The sequence below is a fragment of the Gopherus flavomarginatus genome, chromosome 15 (assembly GCF_025201925.1).
Source record: "Gopherus flavomarginatus isolate rGopFla2 chromosome 15, rGopFla2.mat.asm, whole genome shotgun sequence".
In the NCBI taxonomy this organism is placed as follows: domain Eukaryota; kingdom Metazoa; phylum Chordata; order Testudines; family Testudinidae; genus Gopherus; species Gopherus flavomarginatus.
Window position 1 is genome coordinate 10,995,203 of NC_066631.1, and position 27,284 is coordinate 11,022,486.

The following is a 27,284-nucleotide window of genomic DNA, read 5'->3' on the forward strand; positions in this document are numbered from 1 at the left end:
TGGGACGAATTGCAACACGGATTTACTAAAGGTAGATCGTGCCAAACCAATCTGATCTCCTTCTTTGAGAAGGTGACGGATTACTTAGATAAAGGAAATGCGGTAGATATAATTTACCTAGATTTCAGTAAGGCGTTCGACACGGTTCCGCACGGGGAGCTGTTAGTTAAATTGGAAAAGCTGGGAGTGAATATGAAAGTTGTAAGGTGGATAAGGAACTGGTTAAAGGGGAGACTCCAGAGGGTCGTATTGAAAGGTGAACTGTCGGACTGGAAGGAGGTCACCAGTGGAGTCCCTCAAGGATCGGTTTTGGGACCGATCTTATTTAACCTTTTTATTACTGACCTTGGCACAAAGAGCGGGAATGTGCTAATAAAGTTCGCGGATGACACGAAGCTGGGGGGTATTGCTAACACGGAGAAGGACAGGGATACTATTCAAGAAGATCTGAACCACCTTGTAAACTGGAGTAATAGAAATAGGATGAAATACAATAGTGAAAAGTGCAAGGTCATGCATTTAGGAATTAATAATAAGAATTTTGGATATACGTTGGGGGCGCATCAGTTGGAAGCGACGGAGGAAGAGAAGGACCTTGGGGTACTGGTTGATAGCAGGATGACTATGAGTCGCCAATGTGATACGGCTGTTAAAAAAGCAAATGCGATTTTGGGATGCATCAGGCGGGGTATTTCCTGCAAGGATAAGGAGGTGTTAGTACCGTTGTATACGGCGTTGGTGAGACCCCATCTGGAATACTGTGTGCAGTTCTGGTGTCCCATGTTCAAGAAGGATGAATTCAAACTGGAACAGGTTCAGAGACGGGCTACGAGGATGATCCAAGGAATGGAAAAACTGCCTTATGAAAGGAGACTCAAAGAGCTTGGCTTGTTTAGCCTGGCCAAAAGAAGGCTGAGGGGGGATATGCTCGCCCTATATAAATATATCAAGGGGGTTAACGTTAGGGAGGGAGAGGAATTATTTAAGTTTAGTACTAATGTAGCCACGAGGACGAATGGGTATAAACTGGATATTAGGAAGTTTAGACTTGAAATTAGACGAAGGTTTCTGACCATTAGGGGAGTGAAGTTCTGGAATAGCCTTCCGAGGGAAGTAGTAGGGGCAAAAGACTTTCCTGGCTTTAAGACTAAGCTTGATAAGTATATGGAGGAGATGTTATGATAGGATCGTTAATTTGGGCAATTGATCTTGAATTACCACCAGACAGGTCTGCTCAATGGTCTGCGGGGTGATGTTGCATGCGATGGGTACTGAGTTGCTGCGGAGAACTCCTTCTTGGGTGCTGGCTGGTGACTCTTGCCCACATGCTCAGGGTTTAGCTGATCGCCATATTTGGGGTCGGGAAGGAATTTTCCTCCAGGACGGATTGGCAGGTGCCCTGGAGGTTTTTCGCCTTCCCCTGCAGCGTGGGGCACGGGTCGCTTGCTGGTGGTGTCTCTGCAGCTTGAGGTCTTCAAACCATTTTTGAGGATTTCAATAACTCGGTCCTGGGATAGGGGTTGTACAAAATTGGATGGGTGGGGTTCTGTGGCCTGCCTTGTGCAGGAGGTCAGACTAGATGATCAGATTGGTCCCTTCTGACCTATGAGTCTATGAGTCTATGTAGCTGGTCATGGGATCTTTTCAGTCTTTAAAGCTTGTCTTGCACAAACAACCAAGTCGAGGCAAGGAAGGGATACTTCCTGCACCAGACATGAATTACTCCTCATTTACAGAAGAGAAACTCCACCCAGAGAGAGAATGTAGCAGGTTCCTGATCAGAATGAACCTGGAACCTCTGGGGCTATTTTAGAGCCATCTACTGTGGCTGAAATATCAGAAATGTTTTTAGCCCCAAGTCACTGGCTCCAGTAACAATTCTGCTTTGGTATGTCTTGACCAGGAATATGACAGTGTTAGCAAGAGTGTTCTAAAACTCTAAAACACAGACAAGCTAGCGGATATTTGAACATGTGCTATACTAGTCAAGTTGAAGGTTGCCATTACTTAATGTGGTGACACCACCACACTTTATTTTTACAGCATCTTTAATGCAGAGCATATAAAATCATTCACGGACTCAGGACATGTCTACACTACCACTTATGTCATCAAAATTTATGTCGCCCCGGAGCAACGTAAGTGGTAGTGTTCACAGAGCTAAATCAGTGGAAAAGCTTCTCCTACCAACAGACCACCACTCGTTGAGGTGGTTTTATGATGTCGGCAGGAGAGCGCTCTCCCATTGGCACAAAGCAACTATACGAGCAATTTTACAGCGGCACAGCTGCATCGGTACAGCCATGCTGCTGTAAGCTCTGTAATGTAGACACAACCTCAGTCATATGCTAAACTAAAGAGGAAAATTAGAGAAAGAAACTTATGAGAGGAACTGGGAAGGGGAAAGCTCCAGAAGGATGGGACAGCAAAGCAGAAAACTTTGTGGCCTGTCATCGTAGAGGACACAGGGAAGAGAGCAAGGGTAGGTGAGTGAGGAGAGTACGTTAGAAGAAAGGTAGTGAGGGTAGAAGTACAAAGAAAAATATAAAAGCTGAGGGTGGGCTCAACATGGATTTGCTAGTAAAGGTGACAGAGGAGGCTGAGGGAGATAGACTGTATTTTGACATTTGCAGATGGAATGGGTTTTAGAAATGCAAAGTGTTTAGTAAACGTTAAGCAGACTTCACAGGTGCCCAGCAGGTAGGGAAGTGTAATCCCTATTCTACAGATGAGGCAAAACTTGCCCAAGGTCACATAGCAAGTTTATGGAAGAAGCAATAACAAAACCAAGGGTCTGCTGATTTCCTGTCCTGTGCTTTAACTACCAGGCCACACTTGCATCTGAAGAAGTGAGGTTTTTTACCCACAAAAGCTTATGCCGAAATACATCTGTCAGTCTTTAAGGTGCCACCGGACTCGTTGTTGTTGTTGTTGATACCGACTAACACAGCTCCCCCCGATACAAACTTAGCTATGACAGTCTGTACCCCAAAAATAGAAATGTTATTCAGGACAGGCTATGGTGAGCAGGGTGCAGATGACAGCCCTGTTCACACATTGACATTCCACTTCTGAAGAGCAGCAGTGCAGAAATGGATGATGCAAACTCTCTAGCATCAAAATGGAGCAAGCAAAAATAGACACAAAATCAACTCCAGAATACAAGGGAGGGTGTGTGGTCTAAGGCCTAGAACAGGGAACTGGGGACCTGATTCTCCTCTCATCCACGTTGTTTTTATGCCAGTGTAACTTCATTGACTTCAACTGAGTTATTCCTGGTATTCATCAGTATGAGCGCAGGGGTTCTCAAACTCCATTGCGCTGCAATCCTCCTCTGACAACAAAAATTACTACACAAGCCCAGGAGGGGGGGCCAAAGCCAAAACTCCACTGCTCTGGGCCACGGGGGGCGGGGTCAAAGCCAAAGCTCCCAGCCCCTGGGGGAGGGGCCTGTAACCTGAGCCCTGCCACCCAGGACTAAAGCCCTTGGGCTTTGGCTTCAGCCCCAGGAGGTGGGGCTCAGCCCCCAGCAAGTCTAAAGCCAGCCCTAGAGACCCCATTAAAATGGGATTGTGACCCACTTTGGGGTTCCGACCCACAGTTTCAAAATCACTGTATTAGCAAAAGGAGAAACAGGCGAGGGGAGTCAACTCATGTATTTTATTTCTTGTTCTGCCAGATTTGTCATCTGACCTTGGTCAAGTCAGCGACCATCCCTCTACCTCAGTTTCTCCATCTCTGCCTACATGAAGGCAATTTGCACAAGTATAAATCCTTAATGCACACACACGGCACAGCACCTGCATAAAGATAAGTAGCCAGATTAAGCTGCACCATTTGTAAGACCCATTTGTAATCAGGCAGTGCCTGCCCTATACCAAGGAAAAACTCTAGTGAAAAACTACACTGATGTAATTACACTAATGCAAATGTCCTTATATAAGGAATGGGGATAATACTGACCTATCTCAAAGGGAGTGTGAGGCTAATTGTATTATTCTTTGTGAAATGCCAAGATCCCCAGATAAAGTATTAAATTAGAGATCATATTCTCCAGCAATAAAGCAGTCTTTTTCCTATGAGTTGTACTTATTATAAATATAAAAGAGGGATGAGGAAGAGAGGGCCTGGAGAGGTGGAAAGTATTTCCCCAGCAAAACTGAAAAACAGGGACCAATGAGTAGGGAAGGAGAGAGAGACAGAGAGAGGGAGAGATAGAGCCAGTGGATAATAAGGTGTAAGAGAGGTTACCCATTAGTTTCTCTAACAGCTGGAGGAGACTGGGGCAGAGGATTCATTTCAGACAAGAGGGCAGCTGGACATTTGGCTATGTTGACCTCTCCCAGATGGAGACAAAGGGGCTAAAGACAGCACAGAGTCCAGACTTTCAATGGAAATATACCAGCAAGAAAATGAGCCCTTTTCTGCATTACACACTGCTCGAGGCAGAGGATTCCCCGTCTGAGTCCCCCAAGACAATAAAGCCTCTGTTTTACCAAGGTCAGTACAGCTAAGAAGCTGAAACAAGTCAGATTCCTACCTTGATGGATACTAAGCTATGTTGACACTAGAGACTTAACGGTACCAATACAGCAGCACCTCTCGTATAGCCGCTCTATGCTAACAGGAGAGACCTCTCCCATCTACATAATGAAACCACCCCCAATAAGAAGCAGTGGCTATGTCGGCGGGAAAAGCTCTCCCGTGACACAGTGCTGTGCACAGTACCACTTATGCCAGCGGAACGTACGTTGCTCAGGGGTGTGTTTTTTTCACACCCCTGAGCAACATAAGTTTTGCCAACTTAGGTGGTAGCATAGACTTGGCCTCAGTCCTGTTTTGAGTCTATTTGCCCAGCAGCAGGAAAGAGTCAGGGCTAGTCTACACAGGCAGGACTTTAAAGTCCCTTGTGTAGTTGTGGTACAGCGCAGCTCTCCCAGAGCTCTAAAGAAAACCACCCCCGCAAGGGGGGTAGCTCCCAGCACTGGAGTACCATCTATACTGGTGCTTTACAGCGCTGAAACTTCATTGCTCGGGGAGCGGGGGATGTTTTTTCACACCCCTGTGCGAGAAAGTTGCAGCACTGTAAATTGCCAGTGTAGACAAGCCCTCAGAAATCTGACCCAGCTGAGAGCCAAAAGGCTCAATTATTGCACCAATGTTTCCCACCAAGACCTTTTACTGGGTATAGACCATAATGAAGCAATTTCACACTAAACATTCAGTCAGAGCAACCCAGTACCAGGTCAGCTCTACAAACTGCAAGGCATCTAACCTGAGGGAAGTGAGTCAGACTCATCACCCACCAAGGGAGAGAAAGAGACAGCATGTCTCTGCAGAGCACAGCAATCTTCCCCATACCAGGGGAGACAACACACAGATGTAAACATGTGCATAAGACTAAATACTGCTTCCATGAAAATCAAAGGCAAAGCTCCCTCTAACTTCAATGGAGCAGGGATAAACCTTTAAAAAGAGGATGGGAGAGATGTGCTACCACAGAGAAAAAGTTTAAAATAAAAACTGTATCTCATGTAGCTGAATCTTTTAATCTAGCACTTTACCTTAACCATCAGACAAAATAAGTAACCTGCCACCACCAAGTGTCTAAAATCAAAACACATTTGAACAGTTAAAAAGTTCTAATGTTTATGCACAGCCAGAATATTGCCATTAATTCATTACTTATTAAACACCAAAAGCATAACCTATTTATGAAACCTCTTCTACCAGCTCTGGTGAACAAATCCCAATCATTTTTTAAATGAAGCCACAATTGTTTTAGCTGGATTTTGCAATCAAAATGAAGCAGCACAGTACCAGGAATTTTCACTTCAAAAGAGAAGATTCTAAAAGCAGAACCATTTTTGTGCAAGTTACCAAGACTGTGCTTTTTTAAAACTAAGCTGAGCGGAGGTTTTGCAGAAGTGTTTCCATGCTTCTGTCATTTCAAAGAAAACAGCTGATGAAGATTTAAATCACCACCTCAGCGCTTGAAACTCAAATATTGCAATTTTGTACTAGTCCATGAGGAAGACAGAGAAAGTGACTAAGGGCTCGCCTACACTTTCAATGCTGCAGCAGCACAGCTGCGTCACTGTAAGGTGGGCTTCTCCTGTCAGCTTGTGAGAGACAGTAGCTAGTTGACAGAAGAAGCCCTCCACCAACATAGCATTGTCTACACCAGGAGTTAGTGCCTTGCACAGTTACGTGGATTTTCCACACTCCTGAGCGATGTAGTTATATCAACATAGGCTTGGTCTATGCTAGCAACTTAAGAATTAACAGAGGTGAAATTGGACTTTATTGTCCAAACTGACTGAAATGCAAAATACACACCACAGTTAAAAGTCAATTAATTTAAAACAGTACCACACGTAAGAGAATTTGTTTAATAAAGCATGATTTTTAACTGAATAGCAAATTTAATACTTTTAAAGAGGTTAAAGACAATCACCACACAGATCACTTCCCTCAGGCCATAAGAAACAGAGGAAGCCACACAACAAGCTGCATCTGAAATCTACAAAACAAGAAGCAAATTTAAAGCTACTCTCCTTAGGTGGCAGGCCTAACATGGTATCCAAAATAAAACAAGAAGATAAGTCAGATTCCATTCTTCCCATCCCCTCATTGTGGGTCTGGTAGATCCCAATTAGCAGGCCGCAGGGATACCTGTTCGGACAGGGTAGGTGCTGTAGTACCATTGATGATTCAACATCCTAATTTGTCATCTAAAAGAGTCATAATCAAAACACATGCCTTTGGCAGTTATCATGCTGGGAATCCCAGACCATCCCTTCCTGTCTTACATCACACTGCATCTTTCTCTGGTATTCTACAGAGACATTTCCCTCTTTTTAAGAGAGTAATTTCTTTTTCCACACTGGTTTATGACATTTCAGAAAGAGAAACTCAGTCACTAACCTTCCTAATCAACTTCCAAGAACCCACCTATGATATGCACCAATCTCTTCAAAAGAGCAAGGGACACAGATCTAAATAGATCTCTCACCTGCGCAAACGCCCCTTTTGTCCCCATGTGCTGCTCTAGTGTGAAACAGTGCTCACACAAAGAATGCGTTGCACCACAGGCTGCTCATTGAGATGTACAAGTTTCATCTGTAGCATTTTTAAAGAGTTTCTGGCATGGCCTGTGTGTTGGAAGATAAATATCTCCAACACTGGAGAAAAAGCAACGGCAACATTTACTTACCTGCTCTAAACAAACCCCTAAAACAACAAAGATCCATTCACCCAGACCTTTCATGATATCCTCCTTTCCTGACCTCCACTTACAAGAAACATGAAAGTAAGATTCCTCTGGATCCTTCTCTTCAATGCATGAAAGCCTCTCCACACTATTTTTTTCAATAGGTTCAAAAGTTTCAGTAATATAGTCAAAGTCACCCATGATGTAACTTCACTTCTGTAGAGTTACACCAAGCATTAATTTGTCCCACACCATCCAACACACTATCCCTTCTCCTCTATATTCCCAAAGACTTAGGCCATGTCTACATCTAAAGTTTTGCAGCGCTGGTTGTTACAGCTGTATTAGTACAGCTGTATAGGGCCAGCGCTGCAGAGTGGCCACACTTACAGCAACCAGCGCTGCAAGTGGTGTTAGATGTGGCCACACTGCAGCGCTGTTGGGCGGCTTCAAGGGGGGTTCCGGGAACGCGAGAGCAAACCGGGAAAGGAGACCCGCTTCGCCGCGGTTTGCTCTCGCGTTCCCGGAGCCACCCAGCAAACCGCAGGGAAGGAGACCTGCTTGCTCGGGGCTCCGGGAACGAGAGAGCAAACCGGGAAAGGAGACCCGCTTCGCCGCGGTTTGCTCTCTCGTTCCCGGAGCCACCCAGCAAACCGCAGGGAAGGAGACCTGCTTGCTCGGGGCTCCGGGAACGAGAGAGCAAACCGGGAAAGGAGACCCGCTTCGCCGCGGTTTGCTCTCTCGTTCCCGGAGCCACCCAGCAAACCGCAGGGAAGGAGACCTGCTTGCTCGGGGCTCCGGGAACGAGAGAGCAAACCGGGAAAGGAGACCCGCTTCGCCGCGGTTTGCTCTCTCGTTCCCGGAGCCACCCAGCAAACCGCAGGGAAGGAGACCTGCGTGCTCGGGGCTCCGGGAACGAGAGAGCAAACCGGGAAAGGAGACCCGCTTCGCCGCGGTTTGCTCTCTCGTTCCCGGAGCCACCCAGCAAACCGCAGGGAAGGAGACCTGCTTGCTCGGGGCTCCGGGAACGAGAGAGCAAACCGGGAAAGGAGACTCGCTTCGCCGCGGTTTGCTCTCGCGTTCCCGGAGCCACCCAGCAAACCGCAGGGAAGGAGACCTGCTTGCTCGGGGCTCCGGGAACGAGAGAGCAAACCGGGAAAGGAGACCCGCTTCGCCGCGGTTTGCTCTCGCGTTCCCGGAGCCACCCAGCAAACCGCAGGGAAGGAGACCTGCTTGCTCTGGGCTCCGGGAACGAGAGAGCAAACCGGGAAAGGAGACCAGCTTGATTACCAGAGGCTTCCTCCTTCCACGGAGGTCAAGAAAAGCGCTGGTAAGTGTCTACATTGGATTACCAGCGCTGGATCACCAGCGCTGGATCCTCTACACCCGAGACAAAACGGGAGTACGGCCAGCGCTGCAAACAGGGAGTTGCAGCGCTGGTGGTGCCCTGCAGATGTGTACACCTTCAAAGTTGCAGCGCTGTAACTCCCTCACCAGCGCTGCAACTTTCTGATGTAGACAAGCCCTAACACAATTCTAAAGAGCAGGCAGCTTTCATGTTGACAATGATCTGCAACAGGAAAAGTAACTCGGCTTGTAGCAGGTTTGCTTCTTTATGGTGGATACTATAGATATGAAAAACTGTTAAGGAGGAGAGAGGATTCCGCTTTAGCTATTCAGACCTTGTCTATCCTGAAAGACTCTATAGACAAACGGAGAACTGTTACAAACATGACATGGCAGAAGATCAAAACTTGAGCTGCTGAAAGAGAAAAGGATTTTTAATTCACTTGTTTTTTTAAATGTGTTTTGTATCTGCTCATGCCAGCATATTTAACTCCTAACATCCAATGAACTCTTGAGAGGAAGGACATCTTAATTAAATTCAAATGCTTGCATCAATCAAATCAAAGTATGAAAAAATTCCCAATGTAGACCCAACACCTCCTGCAACACTAGAGAAGACTTGACTTGAAATTTCAGATATTTCTAACATAAAAAACAAAAGCAAAACAAAAAATAAGCTTTCAGGTCTTCTTTATACATTGTAATGCACCCCAAAAACAGCACAAACCCCATTTTTCAAAGTTCTGCAATTCACCTTTAATCTTCCCACTGTCTGAATATATTAGATGGAGAGAAAAAGCCATGATTGATGCAAGCAATATGCTATCTGGCCAGATGGCAGAGCACTTTGAATTTAAGGAATGTAACAGTTGAAGCTGGCACAGCTCAACTCCTATGGCTTTAGAAGCATGTGGGGAAGGCTTTAAGATGGTCTCACAAACATTATCTGTGTGTTCACCCATGAAGATGCTCTTCAGCAAGCCAATAAATCACCAGGGATACATTACTAGTAAGAACACACTGAAAACCTGGCACTAGAAGCCAAACGCCACTCAAACAAAACGACATCTCTGAAAGGTGCCTAAGCTGTGGGATATGAGGGGGAAAAAAAACAAAAAAACCTAAGACTGCCTCCTCCTACAAAACAACTATCAGTTTGTGCTATTGGAGGTTCTTCTCCAACATCTAACTAGACCAGGGGTCGGCAACCTTTCAGAAGTGGCGTGCCGAGTCTTCATTTATTCACTCTAATTTCATGTTTTGTGTGCCAGTAATACAGTTTAATGTTTTTAGAAGGTCTCTTTCTATAAGTCTATAATATATTACTAAACTATTGCTGTATGTAAGGTAAATAATGTTTTTAAAATGTTTAAGAAGCTTCATTTAAAATTAAGTTATAATGCAGAGCCCCCTGGACCGATGGCCAGAACCCGGGCAGTGTGAACGTCACTGAAAATCAGCTCGTGTGCCACCTTCAGCATGCATGCCATAGGTTGCCTACTCCTGAACTAGACTGTTGACCACTTCCATCTGGGAGGGGGCTTGCTCACTGCTGCTCCCCAGGAATGTTAGGATTGCAGCTTGCCTCCCAAAGACCAACTGGCCAACTGACTGTTTCTCAACATTATTATCCCAAGCCAGTTTAGACTGTCTTTTCTGAAGGTGTTACTGCCGGCTTGAAGCTAGCACTGTAATTCGAGCTTCTGAGTTCAGTAATAAAACTGTGATTTTCTTGGAGCAGATCTTAAGTGAATGTCTGGTTTCTATTAAAGGTATGATGGAAGTAATGGATTGCAGCCCTCCCTCAGTGTTTGATTTAATCAGTTTCATAAGCAGAACTTGGTCACCCTAACATCTCCCAGAACACTAGGGAATTTTGGAGGATCCATCTTCCTTCCCTGATAGGGGTGGGAGGTAAACAGAGATTCTATAGATCTTTCGCATGAAGCCAGTTGTTTGACACACTCCTCTGCTGAGGAGTTGTGGATGGCTCATAAGGTTGCTCTGCACCTGAGGAAGCAGCAGAGAAAGGACATGACACCGGAATGAATTCTGAACATGACTGTATCATGGTTGCAATGTGATTGCAAAGTCTGCCAGTCAGTTTCATCTCAAAGGTTCCTAGGAGATCACTTTACACATGCAAGCCAGGCCTAAAAACAGAAGCCAGACACTATGGCAATGGCAGGGGAGAGAATACTGCTGATGGAGAGAGTAGTAAAAGGTGCAATTCTCCTAGTCAAGATACAAATAGAGGAAAGGATGACTGGTTTAAAATGTGCACAAGGGAAAGGTGGGGAGGCTATGGCAGATCAATCGGAAACAAGGTGCACGATAATGGAAGACCAAGCAGGGTACAGGCCAGCGGTCAGGTAAAAGCTAAGAAAGAGTGGAGTGAGATACACACTGGGGGGAGAGGGGAGGTGGAGGCACAGGCAGGTTTACAAACCAATTTGGGGTGTAGGAAAGTGGGAGATGGGGGAGGCTGCAAGCTCAGGGAGGTGTGTTCGGGGGGAGGGGCTGAGGGGGATGCAGACAGAGGCCCATGAGGGGTTGCAGGTCTGGGGGCACAAGCTTAGAGATAAGCACGTGTAGAAGAAATGAAGGTGGTGCAGGCTGAGACATGTGGGAGAGGGGTGCAGGCTGAAGGGGGTCTTCGGGATGCAAAATCAAGGGCTGCATAGGAAGGCAGACTTGAAGGTGCATGAGGGATGCAGGGGGTATAGGCAGAGGTGGTGCAGGCTTGGGGCTGCGGGCTGAGGTATGGAGTGCGGGGGATGCAGGCTGAGGGGGGTACAAGCAGAAGCAGATGACAGGGTGGGGCGTGGGCTGAAGAGATTGGGGGGTGCAGCCTGGAAAGGAAAGAGTGTGGGCTGAGGGGGACGTGTGGATTGGGCTGTGAGGGATGCAAGCAGAGGTGGATGAGAGGTTAGGGGTGTTTTGTGAAGGGACTGGGGGTGCAGGCTGGAGAGGAAGGGGCTCAGGGGTATGTGGATGTGCAGTGGGGGTGCAATCTGAGGAAGAGGGGGTGGGGGTACAACCAGGGGGGTGCAGATTGGGGAGGGAGGGCTGACGGGGCTGTAGGGAGGGGCTTAACGGAATGCAGGCAGAGGCCTGTTAGGGGTGCAGGCTGGAGGGGGACAGGGTGAAGGAGTGTAGGCTGGGAGAGAAGGGCTGAGGAGGATGCAGACAGAGGCTGGAGGGAGGTGAGGGGTGCAGGTTGGAAGGGCTTGTGGGAGGGGCTGAGGGATACATGCTGGAAGGCGAGTGTGGGGATGCAGGTGGGGAGGAGGAGCTGAGGGGGATCAGGGAGAGGCCGGGCAGGGATGCAGGGGGGGTGCCGGCTGGGGGGAGGGGCTGAGGGGGTGCAAGGAGAGACCAGAGAGGGCTGCGGGCTGGGGACAGAGTGGGACATGGGGGTTCAAGCTGGGGGGATGCAGGGAGAGGCTGGGGAGGGGTGCAGGGGGGTGCAGGCAGGGGGAGGGGCTGAAAGGGTGCAGGGAAAGGCTGGGGAGGGGGTGCAGGGAGAAGCAAGGGAAGGGGTGCGGGCTGGGGGCAGAGCAGGGAGGGGGGTGCAGGCGGGGGGGCTGAGAGGGTGCAGGGAGAGGCCGGGAAAGGGGGGTGCAGGCTGGGGGCAGATGGGGATGTGGGGATTCAGGCTGGGGAGTGCAGGGAGAGGCTAGGGAGCAGGGTGCAGGTTGGAGGCGGAGGTGCAGATGGGGGAGTGAGGATGGAGGTGAAAGAGTACAGGAACAGGCCAGGGAGGGGGGAGCAGGCCGGATGGGGTGCGGGCTGGGGGCAGACGGGTGTGGGGGTGTGCAAACAGGAGGAGGGGCTGAGGGGGTGCAGGTAGAGGGGTGCATGGGGGGGCTGAAGGGGGGCAGGGAGAGGCCAGGAAGGGGGGTGCAGGCTGGGGGGTGGAGGACGTGGTGGTTCAGGCTGGGGAGTGCAGGGAGAGGCCAAGGGGTCAGGGCTGGGGGCGAAGGGGGGCAGGGAGAGCCCAGGGAAGGGGGTGCAGGCTGGAGACGGAGGAGGATGTGGGGGTTCAGGCTGGGCGGTGCAGGAAGAACCCAGGGGATGGGGATGCAGGCAGGGGGCAGCAGAGGACGTGGGGGCTCAGACTAAGGGGTGCAGAAGCCAAGGAAGGGGCTGCGGGCTGGGGGCAGAGGGGGGTGTAGGTGGGCGTCTAAGGGGGTTCAGGGAGAGCCCGGGGGGTGGGGGTGCAGGCTGGGGGCAGGGATGCGGGCAGAGGAGGATGTGGGGGTTCAGGCTTGGGGGTGTAGAGGCCGTGGAAGGGGGTGCAGGCTGGGGGAGGAGAACATGGGGGTTCATGCTGTGGGGGTGCAGGGAGAGCCCAGGGGGTGGGGTTGGGGGTGCAGGCTGGGGACAGAGGAGGATGTGGGTGCTCAGGCTAGGGGGTGCAGAGGCTGTGGAAGGGGGTGCAGGCTGGGGGAGGAGGACATGGGGGTTCATGCTGTGGGGGTGCAGGGAGAGCCCAGGGGGTGGGGTTGGGGGTGCAGGCTGGGGACAGAGGAGGATGTGGGTGCTCAGGCTAGGGGGTGCAGAGGCCAGGGAAGGGGGTGCAGGCTGAGGACAAAGGAGGATGTGGGGGTTCACGCTGGGAGGGTGCTGGGAGAGGCCGGGGGTTAAGGTAGGGGGTGTGGGCTGGGGATGCAGCGGGGGGCGGAGAAAGATGTGGGGGCTCAGGCTGAGGGATGCAGAGGCTGGGGAAGGGGGTGCGGGCTGGGGGCGGGGTGTGCAGGCGGGGGAAGGGGCTGAGGGGGTGCAGGCAGAGCCCAGGGGTGGGGGCTGGGGCAGAGGGGGTGCAGGCGGGGGGGCTGAGGGGTGCAGGGTGAGCCCGGGGTGGGGGCTGGGGCGGAGGAGGACTGGGGGCTCAGGGTGGGGGTGCAGGCGGGGGGCTGAGGGGTGCAGGGCGAGCCCGGGGGTGGGGTTGGGGGTGCAGGCTGAGGGGTGCAGTGCGAGCCCGGGGTGGGGGCTGTGGCGGAGGAGGACGTGGGGGCTCAGGGTGGGGGTGCAGAGGCCGGGGAAGGGGGTGCAGAGCGAGCCCGGGGGTGGGGTTGGGGGTGCAGGCTGGGGCAGAGGAGGACTGGGGGCTCAGGGTGGGGGTGCAGGCGGGGGGCTGAGGGGTGCAGGGCGAGCCCGGGGTGGGGGCTGGGGCGGAGGAGGACGTGGGGGCTCAGGGTGGGGGTGCAGGCGGGGGGCTGAGGGGTGCAGGGCGAGCCCGGGGTGGGGGCTGGGGCGGAGGAGGACTGGGGGCTCAGGGTGGGGGTGCAGAGGTCGGGGAAGGGGGTGCAGAGCGAGCCCGGGGGTGGGGTTGGGGGTGCAGGCTGAGGGGTGCAGGGCGAGCCCGGGGTGGGGGCTGGGGCGGAGGAGGACTGGGGGCTCAGGGTGGGGGTGCAGGCGGGGGGCTGAGGGGTGCAGGGCGAGCCCGGGGTGGGGGCTGGGGCGGAGGAGGACTGGGGGCTCAGGGTGGGGGTGCAGGCGGGGGGCTGAGGGGTGCAGAGTGAGCCCGGGGTGGGGGCTGGGGCGGAGGAGGACTGGGGGCTCAGGGTGGGGGTGCAGAGGCCGGGGAAGGAGGTGTGGGCAGAGGGGGGTGCAGGGCGAGCCCGGGGGGAGGGGCGCTTATCGCCCATAGTCGCTGCCCGGCGGCCGTGCCCGGGTCTCGCACTCACCCAGGTCGTCCATGGTCCGGCCGGGCCCGCAGCCGCCGCGCTCCGCTCGCAGCAACTTTTTCCGCCAGCCCCGCGGGCGCGCTCCCGCACCACCTCTACGGCGTGCGCGCTCCCCGAGCGGCCGCGCGCATGGCGCGCCGCTGTGGTTCCAGTGAGACGCTGCCACCGCGTGGTGGGTCTGAGAACTTCAGCTCCCGTCCTGAGCCAGTTCTAGGCGCCGAGCCCAGCCTGGCGTCGGGGGGCGGTGGGGGTAGGAGGCAGCATGACACGGGGGGCTGTGCCACAGGCTGGTACCACGGGGGGGCTGTGCCACAGGCTGGTGTCAGAGAGTCTGTGCCACAGACTGGTGCCACGGGGGGGCTGTACCACAGCATGGTGCCATGGGAGGCTCTACCACAGGCTGGTCTTAGGGAGGCTGTGCCACAGGCTGGTGCCACAGGGAGCCGTGCCACAGGCTGGTGTTAGGGAGGCTGTGCCACAGGATGGTGCCACAGGGGGCCGTGCCACAGGCTGGTGTTAGGGAGGCTGTGCCACAGGATGGTGCCACAGGGGGCCATGCCACAAGATGGTGTCAGGGAATCTGTGCCACAGGACAATCCCACGGGGGCTGTGCCACACACGGTCCCAAGGGAACTGTGCCAGAGGCTAGTGTTGGGGTAGGCAGTGCCACGGGACAGTCCCATGCGGGCTGCGCCACAGGATGCTGCATGATGCATGGTGACTGGATGCTTCATCACATGCCCGGGGCGTGATGCGGGGGTGCGGTGCTGCAGTGTGGAGCAAGGTGGACACGACTGTGGGGTGGTGCCAGGGGCATGCTGCGTCATGAGGTAGGTCCAAAGGTGCTGAACCCCAGGTGGACCCATGAATTATGCAATGCCCCTCTGTAGTGCTGGGCAGCACATGGCTTGTTAGAGGTACCTGACTACTGAGGCAGCTGAGACTGCACTAAGGCACTGCCACCTGGTGGTGGGCCTGGGAACTCCAGCTCCCAACCTGAAGGGATTATAAACAAAGTGGGTTATAGTCCACGAAAGCTTATGCCCAAATAAATTTGTGAGTCTCTAAGGTGCCACAAGGACTCCTCGTTGTTTTAATAATCTACATGTATGTCTAGCCTACCTAATGATGTACCATCCCCGTATGGTAGCCTATCTACCTTCTTCAGACACCCTAGCAGGAAGCTGTGTCAGTCTGGTTTCCCCAAATAGCTCCCCAACTACTACCCTCTTGAAAGAGGGAGGGAGTCCCTGATGATCCAGCTAGAAGCTCCTTTGTTCTTGTTAAAGCAGCAAAGAATCCTGTGGCACCTTATAGACTAACAGACGTTTTGGAGCATGAGCTTTCGTGGGTGAAATACCCACTTCTTCAGATGCATGTGGTGGAAATTTCCAGGGGCAGGTATATATATGCTAGCAAGCAAGCTAGAGATAACGAGGTCAGTTCAATCAGGGAGGATGAGGCCCTGTTCTAGCAGTTGAGGTGTGAAAACCAAGAGAGGAGAAACTGGTTCTGTAGTTGGCAAGCCATTCACAGTCTTTGTTCAATCCTGAGCTGATGGTGTCAAATTTGCAGATGAACTGAAGCTCAGCAGTTTCTCTTTGAAGTCTGGTCCTGAAGTTTTTTTGCTGCAGGATGGCCACCTTAAGGTCTGCAATAGTGTGGCCAGGGAGGTTGAAGTGCTCTCCTACAGGTTTTTGTATATTGCCATTCCTAATGTCTGATTTGTGTCCATTTATCCTTTTCCGTAGAGACTGTCCAGTTTGGCCGATGTACATAGCAGAGGGGCATTGCTGGCATATGATGGCGTATATTACATTGGTGGATGTGCAGGTGAATGAACCAGTGATGGTGTGGCTGATCTGGTTAGGTCCTGTGATGGTGTCGCTGGTGTAGACATGTGGGCAGAGTTGGCATCGAGGTTTGTTGCATGGACTGGTTCCTGAGCTAGAGTTATTATGGTGCGGTGTGCAGTTACTGGTGAGAATATGTTTCAGGTTGGCAGGTTGTCTGTGGGCAAGGACTGGCCTGCCACTCAAGGCCTGTGAAAGTGTGGGATCATTGTCCAGGATGGGTTGTAGATCCTTGATGATGCGTTGGAGGGGTTTGTTCTTGTTGATTACCAGGCCTGGGCCTTGCTTGTCCAAAACAGTTCAGTAGTCTCAGCTGGAGATAGAGTCAGATGCCTCAGAACCAGCGGCTCTGCCATTGTCCCATAAGGGCCGCCAAGTATTTACTGTGGGGTGGCTCACCCTCAGCCATTGTTTCTGGCCTGACTGCTTTTCCTTACAACCGCCTATTAAATTAAGCTAGTATAGCCATACAGTAAACGTCTGAACCAAATCAACCATACAGTGATCACAAATGACTACAAAGCAGTCCCACTTCTGTCACAGCTAGTATTTGTACCACTCTGTCCTCTTATCTTATTGTACTCCAGATGATAGGATGGTTAAAAACAGTCATTGGCTCTGGTGAGAGATTTCCTGAAAATTGGCAGTGTAGAAAAGGCCAAAGTGCTAGGGAACTCAGACAACACCACTTGTGCACCATTTTTCCTAAAAATTAAACCTAATGAGTCAGAGTATGTTTTTAAAGCCTCACTGCATGTCCTGTAGTGTAGCATGCACATGCGAGATTGCAGTTTGTTGTAAAGAAAACACAGAGACCTTGCGATCAACTACTAAAAATCCACTGTGCTTTATTTTTTCACTCTCCAAACACAGGCACACCCAGTTTCCTGGCTAACACAGTCCAATAGATATCATTATTTCCCCTACTAAGAAGTATTGTCATTAGGTCAAGGGACACTGCACTATCCTTTCCCTGTTCCTGGCCGAGACTTTAGAATAATCAGCAGCCTGCAGAAATTCATCCCAGGTTTATGCTGCATCCCATATATGCTGGGAAAGGACATAGGGAGCGTAGAGAGTGCTGCATGGCTATTGTGATGTCAATATGATTAATATATAAAACTTATACATGTGTGCTTTGCTATGAAGTCTCATGGGCATGAGTTAAGAAACTCCCAGCAACCTGTGACAAAACAGACATTTTAAACACCATGTGCATGTAGTCTGGCCATGTTGCTATTATCTCAAATCTGACTCCCTGTCTATTATCGTCTCTAGGTTGTTACTATTGGTGTATTGCAGTATTACATAGCGAGATGACTTGGGGATCTGTGGTTCTCAGGCATAGATACACACAACTGTGGATTGTTGCAGTTGGTAATTTGGAAGTCCTAAATTCACAGGAATCATGTCTTTCTCTCCCAGTTCTGCCACACAGGTTCCTTGGAATCTACATCTTGCTTCCCAGGAACGAGTGACAGGCATCTTTCTTGGTATATGCTCTGTTCTGTATTTTACTGTGAATAAAAAAATAAACTGCAGTGCATTTGTATTGATGCCTTGTCTGCATTTTTTAATTTCTAAAGTAATCCAGGGACATAGAGAAGTCAAGCGATTAGTGAAAAAAGCCATATATGGTAAAGGAAGCTGCATCTTTCCTGCCTCATCCACATTAAGGTAGGCTAGGCTGAACTAACCTGTTAAGTTCTTGGCTGAAAGCAATGAGCATTGATTCCATGTGCAAATTAATAGTACAACAATAATGACTGCTGTTGATAAAGGTTATACACCTCTACCCTGATATAATGCTGTCCTCGGGAGCCAAAAAATCTTACCACATTATAGGTGAAACTGCATTATATCAAATCTGCTTTGATCCACCAGAGCGTGCAGCCCCACCCCCTGGAGCACTGCTTTACAGCATTATATCCAAAGGTGTGTTATATTGGGTCATGTTATATTGGGGTAGAGGTGTATCACTAACCACCTCATGGAGAATTAGGCCATGTGTGCTGGAAAGACTACATCATGGATTTAGAGATTCAGATAGGTTATAGTCAAGAAGAAGGTGATACCAGGGACTAGCTTTAAAGGCCAATTCTGTGCTGATTTACATCCAGTGCCATCCTATTAAAATCTCAGTGTGCAAATTAGCACAACATTAAACCAACAGTCCAGGGCCTCATTGATTCTGAACAAGTATGTGTCAAGGCATGAAAGGCAAATGCAGAATTGGCCCAATCCTGGGTGTTACTGATTGCTTGCAACTCCCACTGAAATTAATCGGCCTCTGTCATAAACAGATAGCTAAGGGTTAATGTCTCTTTCACCTGAAGCACCTGACCAGAGGACCAATCAGGAAACCGGATTTTTTCAACTTTGGGTGGAGGGAATTTAGGGTCTGAATCTTTTGTCTGTCTGCCTGCTTTCTCTGAGCTTTGGAGAAGTACTTTCTACTTTCTAGTCTTCTGTTTCTAAGTGTAAGGACAAAGAGATCAGATAGTAAGTTCTATGGTTTTCTTTTCTTTGGTATTTGCATAAATATAAGTGCTGGAGTGCTTTGATTGGTATTCTTTTTGAATAAGGCTGTTTATTCAATATTCTTTTAAGCAATCGACCCTGTATTGTATCATCTTAATACAGAGAGCCCATTTGTATTTTTCTTTCTTTTTATATAAAGCTTTCTTTTAAGACCTGTTGGAGTTTTCTTTACTTCAGGAAAATTAAGTCTGTACTCACCAGGAAATTGGTGGAAGAAAGAAATCGGGGAGATCTGTGTGTTGGATTGCTAGCCTGATTTTGCATTCCCTCTGGGGGAATAGGAAAGTACTTTTTGTTTCCAGGATTGGGAACAGAGAGGAAGATTCACTCTGTTTGGATTCACAGAGCTTGTGTCTGTGTATCTCTCCAGGAGCACCTGGAGGGGGGAAGGAAAAAAGGATTATTTCCCTTTGTTGTAAGACTCAAGGGATTTGGGTCTTGGGGTCCCCAGGGAAGGTTTTTCAGAGGGACCAAAGTGCCCCAAAACACTCTAATTTTTTGGGTGGTGGCAGCAGGTACCAGGTCCAGGCTGGTGGCTAAGCTTGGAGGTTTTCATGCTAACCCCCATATTTTGGACGCTAAGGTCCAAATCTGGGACTAAGGTTATGACATGGTGTAGCAGCGGTGGGATATAGACAGAATCCAGAGGCCAGTAGAAATATTATATTTTTCTTTTCTCTGCTAAGGGCTTTTTAGCAGAGAGAAACAGTTGGTTTTAAAAGGGAACCAGAGAGAATTTTTTTTTTCTGCTCTCTCTGGCAGTTTGTGGCTTGCATGTTAAGCGAGAAGCCATTAAGAGACTGTTGAGGGTCTTTTGTCATGCAATAGCCCTCCCATTAGGAGGCAAGTACCAGCACTTATATGCATGCAAATAAAGTGGTTTTTCTGGTTTCCCTTCATTGAACATTAGCTAGAGAGAGAAAAGGAAAAAAGCACTGTTGCTAGGCAGACTCCAGGAGGCAACAGAGAACCTGCAGTTCAGAAAATAAACACCGGAAGGCACCCCAACACAAGAAAACAGGAACCATGACTTCTAAGGCAAAAATTGAGGCCGAAGAGCAATTCAGAGAAGCTGAACACAGGCGACAACTGGAAATAAAACAAAAAGAGATGGAGATGAAAGAAAAGGAAGAAAGCATCAAACTGGCAGCCTTCCAAAGAGAACAGGCAGCCCAAGAGGCAGCACACAAAAGAAAACTAGAAGAAGAAGAGGTGGCCTACCGAAGGAAACAAGCAGAAGAAGAGGCGGCCCACCGCCGAGACATGGAAAAACACCAAAAAGAAATGGAAAAACACCAAAAAGAAATGGAAAAACAACAAAAAGAGAATGAAGAGAAGGAAAAACAAAGAAAACATGAACTGGAGATGGCAAAAGCTGGGCTGCATGTGCCAGCCAACCCTAACAACCCGGCGCCAATTATTGCTCCACAGCACAGGAAATTTCCCACCTACAAGGCAGGTGATGACACCGAGGCCTTCTTGGAAAATTTTGAAAGAGCCTGTCTTGGGTACAGCATTCCCGAAGACCAGTACATGGTAGAATTGAGGTCACAGCTCAGTGGACCTTTAGCAGAGGTGGCAGCTGAAATGCCTAAGCTGCAAATGAATGACTATAAACTTTTTCAAACCAAGGCCAGATACCGAATGGGGATAACCCCAGATCATGCCCGTCGGCGCTTCAGAACCCAAAAGTGGAAACCCGAGGTGTCATTTCCCAAACACGCCTACTACATTGCAAAAAACTATGAGGCCAGGTGGGTCGAGGAACCATAAACCCCCTACAGGCCAAGGTGCAGGCTATCCAAAAGTGGCCTGTCCCACGGTCAAAGAAGCAGGTCCAATCCTTCTTAGGCTTGGCCGGATACTACAGGCGATTTGTACCACACTACAGCCAAATCGCTGCCCCATTGACCGACCTGACCAAAAAGACCCAGCCAAATGCCGTTAAGTGGACTGATGAGTGTCAAAAGGCCTTTACCCAGCTTAAGGCGATGCTCATGTCTGACCCTGTGCTCAGGGCCCCGGACTTTGACAAGCCATTCCTAGTAACCACAGATGCATCTGAGCGTGGTATAGGAGCGGTGCTCATGCAGAAAGCAACAGATCACAACTTCCATCCTGTCGTGTTTCTCAGTAAGAAACTGTCTGAGAGGGAAAGTCACTGGTCAGTCAGTGAAAAGGAATGCTATGCCATTGTGTACGCCCTGGAAAAGCTACGCCCATATGTTTGGGGACGGCGGTTCCAACTACAAACTGACCATGCTGCACTAAAGTGGCTTCATACTGCCAAGGGGAACAACAAGAAACTTCTTCGTTGGAGTTTAGCTCTCCAAGATTTTGATTTTGAAATTCAACACATCACAGGAGCTTCTAACAAAGTAGCTGATGCACTCTCCCGTGAGAGTTTCCCAGAATTCAGTAGTTAAAAAGTGTTCTTAAAATGTAGAAGTCTGTTAGTTATATACTTAGGAGTATATGTACGGGTGTATGTGTTGTATTAATCTGTTTATTTTCAAGTTCTAGAAGGAAATCGCCGCCAGTGAGCTTCCCCACTGTCTGCAATTTGGGGGGCGTGTCATAAACAGATAGCTAAGGGTTAATGTCTCTTTCACCTGAAGCACCTGACCAGAGGACCAATCAGGAAACCGGATTTTTTCAACTTTGGGTGGAGGGAATTTAGGGTCTGAATCTTTTGTCTGTCTGCCTGCTTTCTCTGAGCTTTGGAGAAGTACTTTCTACTTTCTAGTCTTCTGTTTCTAAGTGTAAGGACAAAGAGATCAGATAGTAAGTTCTATGGTTTTCTTTTCTTTGGTATTTGCATAAATATAAGTGCTGGAGTGCTTTGACTGGTATTCTTTTTGAATAAGGCTGTTTATTCAATATTCTTTTAAGCAATCGACCCTGTATTGTATCATCTTAATACAGAGAGCCCATTTGTATTTTTCTTTCTTTTTATATAAAGCTTTCTTTTAAGACCTGTTGGAGTTTTCTTTACTTCAGGAAAATTAAGTCTGTACTCACCAGGAAATTGGTGGAAGAAAGAAATCGGGGAGATCTGTGTGTTGGATTGCTAGCCTGATTTTGCATTCCCTCTGGGGGAATAGGAAAGTACTTTTTGTTTCCAGGATTGGGAACAGAGAGGAAGATTCACTCTGTTTGGATTCACAGAGCTTGTGTCTGTGTATCTCTCCAGGAGCACCTGGAGGGGGGAAGGAAAAAAGGATTATTTCCCTTTGTTGTAAGACTCAAGGGATTTGGGTCTTGGGGTCCCCAGGGAAGGTTTTTCAGAGGGACCAAAGTGCCCCAAAACACTCTAATTTTTTGGGTGTTGGCAGCAGGTACCAGGTCCAGGCTGGTGGCTAAGCTTGGAGGTTTTCATGCTAACCCCCATATTTTGGACGCTAAGGTCCAAATCTGGGACTAAGGTTATGACAGCCTCAATACCTCTCAGAATTGGGCCCTTAAGAAACAGACTTTGCTCTAGCTGCTGAATTGAACTCTCTGTGAAATGCCTGGTGAAGTAGAAATGGCAGGGCCATCACCACTGGTGATATGGTTTTCCAGTAAAACAGCTTTTAAATCAAAATTCTAAAGACTTGTCTTCATGGCAAGCTAGCTCAAGTTATAGATTCAAGTGGTCTCCTTAATTCAAGTCCCACTCATACACAAAACTGCCTCACTTGAGTGCTTTGGCGGTTTTAACCTGAGTTAACTGGAAGAGGCTAAAACATGAGTGAGCACAAGATATCAGCTATTAGCATGACCAGTCGGTAATGTAGGCCCACTCTAGCTTAATTTAGGTGCTATTAGTCCTCCAATGCCTTTTCACAATACCTCCTCAGATGAATATTCTTGCCAACTACTTCTTCTTTGGTTCAGGAACAGACATCAATTCCCACTTCATATGTGCTAGTTTGTCATTCAATCCCCACATTCGTGTGTGGTACCTAGTGCTAACAAATGCAGTTCTCCAGCTCTGGTAAAGAACTTCGTCTGACTGGAATGGCAAGCCAGAGAACACCTTCCCAGTGTGTTACTATCTGACTGGAGGCAGACATGAAGGTTTTTGAGTAGCAGCCGTGTTAGTCTGTATCCACAAATATAACAGGAGTACTTATGACACCTTAGAGACGAACACATTTATTTTATGTGTAAGCTTTCGTGGGCTACAGCCCACTTCATCGGACGCATAGAATGGAACATATAGTGAGGAGATATATGTACATACAGAGAACATGAGAAGGTGGGAGTAGCCCAACCAACTCTAAGAGGCTAATTAATTAAGATGAACTGTTGTCAGCAGGAGAAAAAAACTTTTGTAGTGTTAATCACTACAAAATAGAGACTGGGAATGGCTGAGCCATTACAAACATTGAATCTATTTCCCCCATGTTAAGTATCTTGTCAAACTGTCTTAAATGGGCTATCTTGATTATCACTACAAAAGTTTTTTTCTCCTGCTGACAACAGTTCATCTTAATTAACTAGCCTCTTAGAGTTGGTTGGGCAACTCCCACCTTTTCATGTTCTCTGTGTGTGTGTGTGTATATGTATATACACACACACTATATATACACACACACTCACTATATGTTCCATTCTATGCGTCCGATGAAGCTTACAGTCAAATAAATTTGTTAGTCTCTAAGGTGCCACAAATACTCCTGTTATTTATGAAGGTTTTTGTAGCTCAAGAGGAGTAAGTTGAGTTAACTATGCAGTGGAGCCATATCTTAAAGAAAATGACTGTATTGCTGGTGAAAGATACCAGATGGGCAACACTGGGACATAAAGTCATCAGTTTCTCCTTAGAGCAGGTACAGCACAGAGGCAGGATTCCTTTCCCCACCTTGGCCCTACTAACAGGGCAATTTATTAAGTGATCCATCCCCTGTCATTCAATCTCCCTATCTGGCAGTCAGAGGCTCCAGGTTCCCCCTTCTCTACTCAAACCACTTACACCATCCATCTGTTTCTCTCAAATGTGCTGGGTCCCTAGCCATGCAAATAGGGAATAAATTTGTTAATTGAGCTTTGAGATAGGGGAGCCAGATAGGCAATGAGTCAACAGTTCAAAAACTGCACTCAGTTTGCACAAAATGAAGGATTGGAGATGCCCTCTTCAATACAGGGATTCAACCCATGGCAACTAAGGCTGTGATGTGATGTAAGTACCTGATAATCTATCATGATGTGAAAGGTGTGAGATGGGCACTGTCTGCATAATAGCTATGCATTCAAAACAGTGTAGCAGCCGCAACACAGAATTTAGCCCATTAGGATGTTTCAACTAACCACTTACTCAGCAACTGCTTTTTCTAAGATAAAAGGATATGGTTTCTTCATGGTAAACATCTAAGACCACTTTTATAAGTGAGAGACATTTACTGATTAAATAAAACATTTCCTACGTTCTGCTTTTCAGCAGCACTTACTGGTAACAAGAAACAATTGAAGATAAAATAAAAAAACATCTAAAGCTTGTTGATTAAAACAATATATCACCTACTAACAGCTATATTCAAAACCTACATACGATTAAAAACCTACTATTCAAGCTACAGTAAACATCCTAAATTAAAGTCTGATTTTATAACAACAATATCAGTCTCACAGGAGACTGTCAAAAATTGCCAATAACAACTATATTTCAAGTTGTCATAGCAGGATATTGGGAAAAGTTTTCAACTAGCAATGATCACGCCTCGGATTAACCTCATTAGCTATGATACTGCCACTGCACAAAGATAAAGAAAATTCCCAATCTTACAAGCCACTAAAATCTGATCACTCCTTTCGGTTAAAGGGAGTTTTCACTAGCACTTAGAATGCCTTGAAAACCTTTCTCCATCAGGTCAATGTAAACTCATCTCTGTTATAATTAAGCAATAAGATATTTACACAGACTTTGACTTTCCCAAATTTTATTACCAATTTAAAGACAAGAAAAGATACTGAAGCATTCTGGGATATGTTATGCTAATTAGCTAATTGTATTGACCCTATAAAATGCCGAGGGAAAAAGCATAGACTACTGAATTAGAAAAAGACCACCAATGTAAATTATCAAATTTATGTTTTACTGGATCATTTAGTTTGATCTATCATACAACTTTCATTCTTTCATGGTAAAAATCTAGGATCACTTTTATAAGTGAGTAAATTCTAACTAATATCTCTAAATAATTACAATGCTTGATATCATATGGTGCAGTATAGGTATATTCAAAACAAGTTTTAGAAACTATTGAAATACCTCTGAACTCTCCAGAAGGGTCTTGTGTGTCACCTCCAATTCTTCATTCTCAATCCTCTGGTAAAAGAAATCCCAGCCTTTTCCCTGCTGGCTGTATTAGCCTCTGCCTGATTTTATTTCAAATATATCAGAGAGGTAGCTGTGTTAGTCTGTATCTACAAAAACAATGAGAAGTCTAGTGGCACCTTAAAGACTAACACATTTATTTGGGCATAAGCTTTCATAGGTAAAAAGCCCACTTCTTCAGTTGCATGGAGTGAAAATTACAGATACAGGCATAAATATATATTGGCACATTAGGAGAAGGGAGTTGCCTTACAAGTGGAGAGCCAATGTTGAAGGTCAATTTAGTCAGGATGGATGTAGTCCACTCCCAATAATTTATGAGGAGGTGTGAATACAAAGAGAGGGAAATCTGACATGTTTGTGGGTGAGGACAAGTCACAAAGCTGTCACCAGGTTTGCCGTGGCTACATCAGAGATAGTGTTTGTGACAACTTGTAGTCCATCCTCGTGTGGAATATTGGTGTAAAGAGTTCCTATATCCATGGTGACCACCAAGATGGTGTTTTCAGGAAGATCACCAATGCATTGTAGTTTCCTCAGGACGTCAGTGGTGTGTGTCTCGAAGATCACTAGGAGTACTGGTAGCGTAGGGTCTGAGAAGAGAGTCCAAATAGCCAGATAATCCTGCTGTATAAGTGCCAATGCCTGAGATGATGGGGTATCAAGGATTTCCAGGTTTATGGATCTTGGGTAGCACATAGAATACCCCTGCTCAGGGCTCTAAGTGTGTTTCTGTGTAGATTTGTTCCTGAGCTTTGTGACTTTGTCTTCACCCACAACCATTTCAGATTTGGGGACAACCTATACCTTCAAGTCAGTGGCAATGCTATGGGTACCCTCATGGTCCCACAGTATGCCAACATTTTTATGGCTGACTTAGGCCTGGTCTACACTGGGGGTGGGTGTCGATGTAAGATATGCAACTTCAGCTACGGGAATACCGTAGCTGAAGTCAAAGTATCTTATTCCGACTTACTTCCCGTCCTCACGGCGTGGGATCGACTTCTGTGGCTCCCCCGTCGACTCCACTACTGCCACTCGCTCCGGTGGAGTTCCGGAGTTGAAGGGGAGCACGTTCAGGGATCGATAAATCGATCACTACTGGCCAATACGGTGGGTAGTCTGGACGTACCCTTAGAACATTTCCTCAGCTCTCACCCCCTAGTGCCCCTCTAGGCTGGCTCACTACAAAAGCAATTTTAACTCTCTTGATATTGACACCTCATCAATTATTGGGAGTGGACTACATCCACTCTGACTAAATTGGCCTTCAACATATGTTAGTCTTTAAAGTGCCACTGGACTCCTTGTTATTTCATATATAATGTCTTTACTTTTACTTTATACCTTTTTGCTCTCTCACCTTTAATTTTCAGGCCACATTCTCCTTTCAATGGGGGAAAAACAAAATGAGATTTATTTAAAATTGTTGGAGTTGCTCTCAATTCATTAAAGCATTTCATTAACAGGAATAGACAGCACCAAAAAATAAAAGTAATAAAACATACACATTTTATCACTTAGAGATGCAACAAACTTCATGCACCTGGAAATTTACAATACTTCAAGAAAATTGTACAGAAACAGAAAACCATACAAAACCTGCTCAAACAAAATATTCAAAGTAGGAACAAGAAAGGCTTCATATTTAAATAACCAAGGAGTACACAAATAACTATGTGAAGTAAATACACAGACACAATAATTAACTTAAATCTATTATTAACCAATTACATTCAGTCTCCGTAGAGACTGTCAAAAATTGCCAATGCCGACTATATTTCAAGTCGTCATGGCGGGGTATTGGGAAAAGTTTTCAATTAGCAATAATCGCGCCTCGGATTAACCTCATTGGCTACGATACTGCCACTGCGCAAAGCTAACGCTAAGTCAGTCGGCGCCGCAGCCCCTCGAGGGGCCATACTCTACCGGGTTAGGGGGAAGGCTAGTATGCGGTGGCGGCAAGTCGGGTACGAGCCCCCCTGAGGAACACTCTCTCAGGCACCGAGCAGTGCCAGCTAAATGCAGCAGGGTTGAGGGGTTCAGCGCCTTCATGCCACTTAAAACGATCAGATCGCCGCAGAGACCTCTGGGAGTCTCTATGCAAAATAGACATTTACGTCACCAAGCTCGAGCCTGTCTGAGGCGCAGTCAACCGCTGTACTCTCGGTTCAGAGGAGGGCGAAGGCGGGAAACAAGTGAGGGAGGCACTGGGGAATGGGGCGGGGAAAATGGCGGCGGCCTGGAAATGGGAGCCGCCGCTTCCTGGCTTGTCAGCCTGCGGGACAGCGGAGCGGGGGAAGAGCGGCGCGCCT

At 48.0% G+C, this 27,284-nt stretch overlaps 1 protein-coding gene and 2 non-coding genes across 9 annotated transcripts in view; all 3 read right to left on the bottom strand.

Annotated features, from left to right (window-relative positions):
- Nucleotides 1-14,334, bottom strand: part of PXN (paxillin) — a 69,105-nt gene extending 54,771 nt beyond the window's left edge. For 6 of the 7 annotated variants that reach the window (XM_050923588.1, XM_050923587.1, XM_050923585.1 and 3 more), the window contains exon 1: nucleotides 14,254-14,334. In XM_050923588.1, the coding sequence (XP_050779545.1) occupies nucleotides 14,254-14,266 (13 nt within the window). In that variant the 5' untranslated portion in view covers nucleotides 14,267-14,334. Of the gene's footprint in view, nucleotides 1-10,570; nucleotides 10,647-14,253 lie in introns of those variants that run through there. The other variant, XM_050923589.1, reaches the window with a different exon arrangement.
- A 9,921-nt stretch (nucleotides 14,335-24,255) lies between these two features.
- Nucleotides 24,256-24,396, bottom strand: LOC127035084 (U4 spliceosomal RNA). Its single transcript, XR_007769561.1, has one exon. It is a non-coding gene; the product is annotated as a U4 spliceosomal RNA (small nuclear RNA).
- Nucleotides 24,397-26,709: 2,313 nt separating this feature from the next.
- On the bottom strand, nucleotides 26,710-26,850 carry LOC127035081 (U4 spliceosomal RNA). Its single transcript, XR_007769558.1, has one exon. It is a non-coding gene; the product is annotated as a U4 spliceosomal RNA (small nuclear RNA).
- Nucleotides 26,851-27,284: the final 434 nt, after the last annotated feature.